The sequence below is a fragment of the Leptonychotes weddellii genome, chromosome 1, assembly GCF_054177405.1.
Source record: "Leptonychotes weddellii isolate Sample4059 chromosome 1, ASM5417740v2, whole genome shotgun sequence".
Classification (NCBI taxonomy): Eukaryota; Metazoa; Chordata; class Mammalia; order Carnivora; family Phocidae; genus Leptonychotes; species Leptonychotes weddellii.
In genome coordinates, this window is record NC_138369.1 from 50,665,394 (window position 1) to 50,675,543 (window position 10,150).

The following is a 10,150-nucleotide window of genomic DNA, read 5'->3' on the forward strand; positions in this document are numbered from 1 at the left end:
TTCCCTGGGCCAACCAGGTAGTCCTGGGCAGCAAGAGCAGAGGGGTCAAAGCCTGGCTCCCACCTGGGCAGGTCACCTCAAGGTGCCCCTGAACAAGTCCTTTACCCTCTCTGAGCTTGTAGTCTTCCTCAGAAAAACAACAGATCCTACTGCTTGGGGGCATACAAGATGCGCCCCAAAAAGCAGCTGACCCCAGGCTGGCTTCTTCCGGGCCTAGAGACAAGAGCTGTGGCTGTCGGCCACCCAGCACCCAGGCCCTCAGGCTGCCCTGGTGTCAGGGCTGGTGCCATCATCTGGTACCAGCTGAGGCCACAGGCCCAGAGAGCAAGTGCACGGCCCAGCGCCCAGGGCAAGGATGAGCAGGGCTTCTTGACAATGGACTAAGTGGGGAGACGGGTCTGGGCCCCACGCTCCCCCTGTCTGGCCCAGCTCTGCCTCTTACTGGCTATGTGATGCTGGGCAAGTCACCTCACCTCACTGAGCCTCCATGAGCTCTCCGTAAGAAGGAGACAAGACAGGGTGGTGAGTGCCTGGTACGGTGCCAGGCCCGCTGCCCACAGGGGCTCATGGACTGCTGGACACGGGCCCGTCACCGTCTTCAAAGAAGCGGGACGGCTGCAGGCATGGGCACAGGCTTCCAGACCAACACCCCAGGAGCAGCCCTGACCCTCTGGGAGGCGCCCAGTGGTGGCCCCAGGCACAGGGCAAGTGCCGCAGGGTGTTGAGCACGGGGGGGGGGGGGGGGCCGGAGCAGCGCCCACATGGCACCTACTCACCGAGTTGATGCAGCCCAGCTCCTTGTTGAGCAGCCAGGGCAGTGAGAGCTTGCCCTCACCACGGTAGCAGGACTGGATGCGCTCCTTGATCTTCTCCTTGATGGCCCTGAGCGTGAACAGGCACAGCACGGACTCCTTGGGGGGCTTCACGCGGTTCTTCTGGCCCTGCGCGAACACGGTGAACAGCACGTCCTCGTCCTCTGCCAGGCCCAGCTGGCGGGCCAGGGCACGGCCAGGCCGGCTCAGGTAGGCGTCCTGCACCAGGCGGTACTCCACACCCGCCTGCTCGCAGCCGATGGGGAACTCGACATAGGAGTAGAACTTGGGGTCATCCACGCACAGCCGCACAATCTTGGAAGTGAAGAAGTGCTCGCCGGCGGCGTCGGGCGAGGTGAGCTGCGTGTCCAGCTGCAGGGTGAGGTAGTAGACGAACTGCTCGCTGCGGAAGCTGTACACGTAGTAGATGTCGAATGCCGGGAACTTGGACAGCGTGTCCGAGGGGATCTTGAGCTGCGACGACACGAACTCGTCCTGGTACACGAAGCCGAACATGTCGGCGTCCTCCTCGTTGGCCATGAGCCGGCGGCTGGACAGCGTGGGGAAGTACTCAGACTTGCCGTCGATGGGCGTGCCCACGAAGAGCTTGGCCTGGCCCTGGCCCGGCGGCCCGGCAATCAGCACGCCGGCCATGCTGCCTGCCTCGCGCACGCTGGACAGGTAGTGCTCCTTGCGGTGGTGCGGCTCGCCCAGCTTGAAGAGGTCGTCCAGCCGCAGGAACTGGCAGATGCCCTGGGAGGCGCTGCCACAGGCCAGCAGGCGGTTGGCGGCGTAGTCCAGGAGCAGCAGCTTGTTGACATTGTCGGTGCTGCCCAGGCCGTGCGGGCACGACTGCACGCTGGGGGGCGGGTAGCACTTCTCGTTGTCCTCCACGGGCCCCGTCACGTGGGCCCGCAGCAGCGTCAGGTTCCCTGACAGCTTGTAGATGCGGTTCACCGCGCCCACGTACACCTCGCCGGTCTGCTCGTGCACCACCAGGTGGGTCAGGCCCCAGTCGCTGGCTGAGAAGGTGCGGAAGGCAGGCTGCGTCCCCCCACCCGCCCGGGGTGCCCCCGCCGCGCCCCCCAGCAGCAGCAGCAGCAGCAGCAGCCCCGGGAGCACCCGCGGGCTTGGGCGTGGCAGTGGCATGGCGGGCCGGGGCCTCAGGCCGAGGCGCTCGGGTCCTGCAGAGGCGTGCATCATGGGGCCAGGAGCCTCAGCCCTGTGGAGGAGAACGGGCGGGAGAGGGGGGTGCGTGTGGGTACAGCCCCTGGGCGTGGGAGGGCACACACACGCACCCAAGTGCACGTGGTCATCTCACGAGCTCTGCATGCTGCCCAGCCGGTGCTGGGACAGCCCATGTTCCACCTCCAGGGGCATGGCTTAACTGCCAGGAGAAGCCCGAGGTGGACAGAGGACCCCCTCCCCAAACTGAGGACCTGCAAGCAGGGAGAGGAACACCAGGGGTCACCAAGACCAAGCCCGTGAGCACCATGGGCAGCATGGGACGGCCAACAATGCCTGGGCCTGCCATTCCTAGGCAGAGGAGAGAAACGGACCCAGGAACAGGGAGGCAGGTAATGAAGGTCCAGGGTCCAGACTGGGAGCCCAGCTAACACCCCAGTCTAGAGGCTGTAACCTCCTGACTCAGAGCCTCCCCATGCCTAGGGAACAAACCCCCTCCCCCAGCTCCAAGCTCCTAGGGTAAGTGACCACCTCTCTGCCCAAGGCTCTGGGCACACGTGCTCCCTTGCAGGGCCCTACTCATAGGCAAACCCCCTCCTCCCACCCCGCCAGCAGATGAAGATTCTCGGACCCATCACCACACAGGCAGCAATTCTCAGAGGGGCCGGGAGGCAGTCTGGCTCATCTTGGCTCTGGGGCCACTTGCTGGCTGATCCTGGCCCAGCCCCTTTCTGGACCTTGAGCGCTGTATTCCAAAGAATGACCCAGAAGCCAAGCCTTGTACACCTCCCACCCACTATCCCCACCCCCAGCCAACCAGGTCCCCCATGCTGTCGGTGCAGCACTGCCCCCTCCCAGGCTCCTCCTGCCTGCCTCTCAGCTCCCCTTCCACACCCTCACCCCAACTCAGAGGAAACAGGAAGCCCTCTGGGGGGGGGGCTCCCTGAAACCTGCGCCCCCAGCAGTGGTTCTCTCTCCCCAGTCTGAAAAGCCCAGAGGCTGTCTTCTACCTGCCCGCACCTCCTCCCCTCCTGTCAGATCGGCCCCCAGCATCTTTTACCACCACACCAGGCTCCCGGCATCCCCACCTGTACCTCCCGGGTCCCACTCTCCACTAAGGGCAGCGTCCCCCACTAAGACTCCCCCGAACTGCCTACCCCTCTCCCACCTGGAAAACCACAGCACCTGGCCTCACCCACCATGCCCACCGACAGCCCAGGCCCCACAGAGTAGCCTGGGCCACTTTTCTGAACCGCACACAAGGTCACCGGCCCCCAAATCCTGCCATGGATCCCCCCTTCCTCTGGAAAAGTCTCGTCTCCTCCCAGCCCAGCAGCAGGCAGTCAGATGCTCGGTTATATCGAGGCTCTGTAGCCAGGTGGCCCTGATGGGAGTCACTCCTCTTTCCCAGCCTTGGTTTCTGCGTCTATAAAACGAGAATGACAAGAGCTCCTCTCTCGTGCCCAAAAGCCCACAAGGTGCCATCAGCAGGAGTACCCTCTTGGTGTCAGGAGTGGCCCTGCCCTGGCGCTGCCAGATGCTGAGGCCTCGCCCCACGCCGGGCTGGAGACCGACCACAGCCATGCTGGATTGGGACGCAGGCCGGCGCCAGCCAGGGCTGCGCATGCTCTCTGCTCCCAGTGTCCCTCACATAGACTGGCAGCCCCATTTTACAGGTGGGGGAGGCGGAGTCCCACAAGACAGGTGCCTTCTGCCAAGTCCAGGCTGGGAGCTGGCCACAGGGCAACAGGCTGCCAGACAGGGCCCACGGGTCTCTGGGCTCCCATGTCTGCCCCTGTAGCACAGGGCTCCTCTGCCCTCGGCCAGGCCTTTGGCCGTGCTGTTCCCTCTACTGGGATGCTCTTCCCTTCCCTGCCCACACCCCTGCTCAGGTCTCGGCTGCCTGCCCTGACCTGCCAGCTGAAGCTGGCAGTCTCTTCCTCTCAGCTACTTACTCCGTTTTAATTTGGGGCACAGGACTTGCAAATGGCTTTGTTACTTATTGTTCCCAAACTTGTGCTCTCCCCACAAGAATGGCAGTTCCACAGAAGCAGGGCCTGGCTCTCTGCATTCTCCCTAAGCCGACTCCAGGGCCCAATACTTGTGAATAAAGGAGTAAATGAATAGATCCTGGGCAGAGCAAGGCCTGCTCCGTCACCTTGTCTCACTCTCCACCCACCCTCTGCCGAATGAAGGCCCACACCCACTGCTCAGGTGGGGACACTGAGGCTCATGGAAGCAAGGAGCTTTAGCTAGGATCCCACAGCAAGAGGACCCGGTTGTGCTGCCCTGCAGGACCCTCCCGGCTGGCTGTCATCTGCCTCTCCTTGAGGATCTCCGCCCAGACACCACCCCAAGAGCCACAAGCCACCTATGCTGGCAGCCAGGAGAGGAGTCCCCAGCCCCTCCTCCCATCCCTGTCCCCAGCTCAGGAGCCAGAGAACAGGCTCCTCACAGTGTCAGCAGGGCCTGGGCTGAAAGCTGAGTGCATGTGAACTCCAAAGAAAACATGAATCACTCACCGTTTATCAGTTCAAAGCAGGCCTGCAATTACCAGGGGCTGGGCTCTCCCCTCCTCCGGGATAATTATACACGTCTTAATGCAATTATGGGCCGTACTTTTTATATTAAACAGGAGAGACCCGGCTGGAGAAGCCACTGTCCAAACTCCAGGCTGGCCCTGGGCCTACTCCCTCTCTCCCCCAACAGTGGCTGCTGGCAAGGGACTGGCCACGGCGAGCGGGATGGCCAGCCAGGGAAGGGGGGATCCCAAGTCCAGGGCTGGGTCCCTCATGCCCACCATCTCACAAAGGCCAGTGAAGACGTTTCAGTCACTTCCCCTATCTTAGAATTATGGAGCCCAGGGCTTAGACAGACCCAAGGTCACCGAGCATTACAGGATGAAATCCCACACTCCTACAGAAACATGGATGGCCAGCTGACCGGCTGGGGCTCATGGTCCACAGATGTCCGGCCTGCCCCGGAAAAAATGCATTTGTGCCAAAGCCAGGCCTGGGTGCTGGGGAGGACCACGCTGGGTTGGGGGACAGGAGCACTGACAGATGCTGGGAGGACATCTGGGAGGAGAGCAGAACTGGCCACTGTGGTCTGGGGAGGCTCCTCTAGGGGGCCTTTCCACCTGTTCTAAGAGAACCAGGCACACTGGGAGCTGGTGGGGAGGAGCAGAGAAGCAAGGGCCCAAGCCAGGGACTGGAACCTGCTGGACCATGCAGAGGGGCAGTGAGAATGACTGCAGCTTCCTGGCATGGGCAGTGGGCTGTACCGGGGGGCCCAATCTGAACCAGACTGGGAAGGGAGAAGCTAAACTGGTGTTGGGTGTGCCAACTAGGGGTTAGCCAGGGACAGAGAGGCCAGGACAGAGGCAGATGGGGCCACAGCACAGCCGGCTCCACTCCTGGACGGGATGGGCTTGACCGCCCAGCAGAGCGTAGAGAGAGCAACATCGTCTTTCCTTCTCCAGGGCCCAGCAGCCACCACCACTCCTTATCCTCAGAAACAAAGACCCTCAGAGCCCTCTTCACAGAGGAAGAGCCCCAGTCTCCACGCCTTCGCACTCTGGATCATTCTGGGACTTGGGCAGGTTGGGGCTTGGGGGGACGGGGGGACAGGATGGGACAGCCATCCTGCCCAGAGGTACCCCATTAGCAACCAGGGCAGAGAGCTGCACTGTCACCCACCTCCCCCCCCACACAGGCCCTAGGAAGAAATGGTCCCAAGCCATCCTGCTCTCCCACCAGACAAGTCCTATGAGACCAGGATCTGGAAGCAGTGGAGTCTTACTCAGAAAAAGTGCCCACCACTCGGGCCTTCCCTCCTGGCCAGCGGCTCTAGACATGGGGACCTTCCTGAGGGATCAGAATATAGAGGCAACAATCTGGGGGTGCAGAAGCCCAGCAAAGGGTTGCCTGCTTTGTCCACAGCACCTCATTTGTCCCCCACCCCAAACACACACCTCAGCCGCACAGACACTGCCAGACCTCCGCCTATACCGTCCCCTCTGCCTGAAACGCCCTTTCTGGGCCTCCCCAGCCACCCTCCCAGGCTGATTTGCAGCCTGGCTCTGAAAGGGAATCACTGGTGTTCTCATCTGCCTCTGGCATGAGACTGGATGCTCAAGGGCTGGGCAGAATCTTGGCTGCTTGGTGCCGCACCTGGTCTCTGCTGCACACCCCAAACCAGCAGGGAGTGGAGAAGACCTGGGGCTTGCTCCCCAAGGGCCCGAGGAGCAAAGACTGAGCCTCACCCCCCACCACAGCCCCAGAGAACCGGTCCCGGCATGGAAGAGGTGGAGCAGCAGTGAGCTGCTGAAGCCCTGGCTTAGGGAGCAGAGGCCCGGTCCACATCCCCCCCAATACACACACCCCTTTCTTTCAAGGGGCGTGGCCCCAGCACCCCAAAGATGAGCCAGGGCCAGTTCTCAGCTCTAAGCAGCCACTGGAGCCCCTTTTACCCCCCTTTCCCGGGCTGCACCTGAGATCTCACAGCGGCCAGGGGCCTCCCCGGAGCCCCGCTCCCCCTTCCCCAAGGCAGCCCCAAATCAGCCCCGCCGCCCCCAGCTACGCCGCACACCAGGCCCGGGACTGTCCGGGAAGCAATCCGAAGCCTCCGAGAGAAGCGGGCTGACCCTGGAGAGGCCCTGAGAGGGGGAGGCTGAAGAGGCCCGATCGAGCGGGTTGGCCTCCCGGGCGGCACCCGCACCGCCCCCTCCCAAGCCCGGGTGAGCGGCCTTGCGGGCCAGGGGCGGACACAGCGCCCATCTCCCGGCACCCTGGGCCAGAGGGGGCGGGGGCGGGCGTCGGTCCCGAGGAAGCGGCTCCAACTTCCACCCCAGCGCCCTGAGGGCCAGCGGAGGATGCAGCCCCGCACGACCTCCTCCGGCTCCCGCGGCCCTGCCCAGGCAGCCGCGCAGCCTGGCCCGGGCCTGCCCAGCCCAGCCCGGCCCTGCCGGCGGCCGGAGGTCGGAGTCCGCGGTCCAGCCCCGGGGTTCGGCCTGGGCATCCCCAGGGCCCTCCCTCTGGGGCCGCCGCAAACTTTCTCTCCTGCCTTTGAGGAGGGAGCAGCGGCGGCCCCCGTCCCCCGCCGCGCCGCCCGGAGCTCTGCCCCGCGGAGCTCGGCGGGCCGGGCCGGGCCGTGCGGGCGGGGAAAGGCCGGCGGCGCGGGGCCTGGGGCCGCGGTCCGATCCCGGCCGGGCGGGGACACGACGAGCTCAGCGCCGGCGCCACGGCCGCGCCCGGACACACGCGGGCGCCGGGCTGGAGCCGCAGGGACACGCGGACACGCGCGCCGCAGTCCCCCGCGCACACCCCCTGCCCGCTCGGCCGCACGCTCCGCGCCCCGGCCGGAGGCCGCCCCGCTCCGGCCCGAAGGCACCTCCCACCCCGGCGCGCCCCCCGTCCGGGACCCCCGCCCGGCCAGGCTCCGCGCCGCGGGGGAAAGTTGCGCCCCTACTCACGGGCTGCCCCGGGGCGCGCTCCGCCGCCGGCCATCGCCGCGCCCCGTCGCCCGCGCCGCCGCCGCCGCCCGCCCCGCCGCGGGGCCGCCGAAGCCGCGCAGGCCGCCCAGGCCGAGGCCGCCGCCGCGCCCGGGCTCCGCTGCGTGGCCGCGCCGCCGCTGCCCAGCATGAATGGGGCGCCGAGCGCCGCGCGGCTGCGGACCGGCCTCGCTCTCGCCGCTCGGGAGCGCCGCGCCGGGCGCATGCGCTACCCGAGGCCGGGGGGGCGGGGTCTGCGGGGGCGGGGCGGGCGCAGGGGGCGGGGCTGCCGGCAGCCTCCAGAGGGCGCTCTGTCCCGCTCCGCGCGCCTGCCGGGGCCCACCGCGCGCCTTCAAACGGCGATACACTCGTCCGCCTTAATGGCTCTACGCGGGGCCCGCGGCGTAGCGTCCCCGGGGAGCCCCAAGCTCCGGGGCTGTCCTGAGCCCGAGTCCCCAGGGATGGGCCCGCCTTCCTTGTGTCCGACCTAGGAGTAGAGCCTCCATTCACACAAGGGTAAACTGAGGCCCGAGTAGGGAACGCGCCTTGCCCCGGGTCATGTAGGGATGTGGGTCGGGACCCTCGGCCTTCTGCCACCGCATCTATTAGGTGGGATGGGCACCCTCGCGGTGAGCAAAACGGCGCTCCCTGCGGGCGGGGCCGCACGACAGCCCGCCTGCGGCGCGTTCGCTGCCGCGGGAACATGTCGCCCCGGGTCCCGAGGTGGGGACGTGGCGGGACGTCAATCCGGCTGTCCCCCGAACGCGGCCGGGCGGGCAGGCAGTGCGGGGGCCAGAGTCGGCGGGGCGGCGGGCGATCGCCCGTGACAGTGCTCGCACAGCGTTCGGCGGCGGCGCGCTCCGAGAGCCCCCAGAGGTGGGGGCCCGGGAAAGGCCGCCCCGCAGAAGGCCCCCGGCCGAGGGCAGGCGCGGCGGCAGGAGCGCAGAGCGCAGAATCGAGAGGACGGGGAAAGCCTGGCGGTGGCCGGGGGAGCGGCGGGGGATTTAGCCCGAAAGCGGGAGAGCCACCGAGGGGCCTTTGCTGTGTGTGAACCCTGCGTCATCCCTGCAGAAGAGGACACTTCCTCGGTGCACACGGCTGAGAAAGAGAACGCAGCAAGGAGCTCAAACCCGGCCAAGGGGCCCTCCCATCTCGTCCCTCCCCTCCCTCCCCTCACACAGCCCCCTATCCTAGTTCCTGAGTTCATCTTTTCTTCCTTTTCCTTTGGGTTCCACCCGTTAGGCGCGTGCCCCAGATGGCATGCTGCTTTTGCTGTGCTTGTCTTGGGGCATTTTAGAAAAGCGATCCTCCCGCTGTGAGGGCCAGGCCAGCCCGTGCTGCTGATAGGCAGTTTGTTCACTCTGCTTTGTAGTGCCTCCCCCTCCTGCTGATGGACACGGGGCCCCATTTGTGGATCTCTGTGCATCAAGCTGTGATGGACATCTTGTGCAGGCTCTTGGCGGCACACTAAGACCCAGGGCTGAGTTGATGGGTCACCCACTAGGTGTATGTTTAGTTTGGTAGACACCAGAAAAACAATTTTCCCAAGTGATGGCCCCAGTTTGCACTCCCAGCCGTAGTGTGAGTGGGTCCTAGCAGCTCCGCCATCCTCATCCACACTTGCTACTGTCACTGTTGAGATTTGCCTATCTGGTGGTACACACTGGTCTTCCACTGTGGCTTTAATTGGCATGTCCCTAAATGGGGGAGAGCATCTTCTTCAAAGGTCCTATTCACTGTTTTATTTAGCAAGCACTAATGTAGTGCTGACTCAACACCGGGCTCTGCTACATTTTACAGATGGGTAAACTGAGGCAGGAGAGGTGAACTGACTTGCCCAGGTTCCCCAGCTTGTAGGTGGCAAACAAGACCCGAGAGCCTTCCTTCCTCATGGACTTCTGAGCCACACAGACCTCGGTGTGGATCCTGGCATGGCTAGTTAACACACAGCAAGTCCTGTCTGCTCTCAGAGCCTCACTTTCTTCCTGCATGACATGGATATAGAAGACCTCCCACCCCGCCCCGCAGAGCTGCAGTGAGGCCTGAGTGTGCACACCCTACAGGGCCTGAGAAAACGTCTATCCCTGCTTTGTGTTGTTCTCTGCCTGCTGGCTTCAGGGCTATCCCCACCTGTCTGCCTGCTCTTTTGCCAACTTGTCCTCCCCAGGGCCACTGGGGCAGGCACTGTTCAAGGCCCTTCTCACTCTGCTCCATAGTCCCCAGGATCCATGGCCTCTCCCTTGGGGAGCAGCCCCCTATCTCCAACTGTTTCCAGGGAAGCTCAAGAGGGCCACTGGGCTATGGGTGGCAGCCAAGCTCATGGTTAACCTGGCAAGCCCCCACCCCACACCACATCCCACAGTCGCCCAACAAGCAACCCCAGTGTTCTCTTGGACACTCCATCCCCTCCCCCATGTCCCCTGCTTCCCTCAGCCCTGTGGATTCTCTCCAAAATGTTATTCCAGGGGCGCCTGGGTGGCTCAGTCGTTAAGCGTCTGCCTTCGGCTCAGGTCATGATCCCAGGGTCCTGGGATCGAGCCCCGCATCGGGCTCCCTGCTCAGCGGGAAGCCTGCTTCTCCCTCCTCCACTCCCCCTGCTTGTGTTCCCTCTCTCGCTGTGTCTCTCTCTGTCAAATAAATAAATAAAATCTTTAAAAAAAAA

The 10,150-nt window shown here is 64.5% G+C and overlaps 1 protein-coding gene across 2 annotated transcripts in view; it reads right to left on the reverse strand.

The window, feature by feature from the left end:
* PLXNA1 (plexin A1) overlaps positions 1-7,530 on the reverse strand; it is a 50,101-nt gene extending 42,571 nt beyond the window's left edge. The window contains exons 1-2 of one of the 2 annotated variants that reach the window (XM_081823140.1): positions 7,471-7,530; positions 777-2,034 (exon numbers count right to left, since the gene is read on the reverse strand). In XM_081823140.1, coding sequence (XP_081679266.1) covers positions 777-2,015 — 1,239 coding nt within the window. In that variant the 5' untranslated portion in view covers positions 2,016-2,034; positions 7,471-7,530. The remainder of the gene's footprint in view (positions 1-776; positions 2,035-7,470) is intronic. The other variant, XM_081823139.1, reaches the window with a different exon arrangement.
* Positions 7,531-10,150: the final 2,620 nt, after the last annotated feature.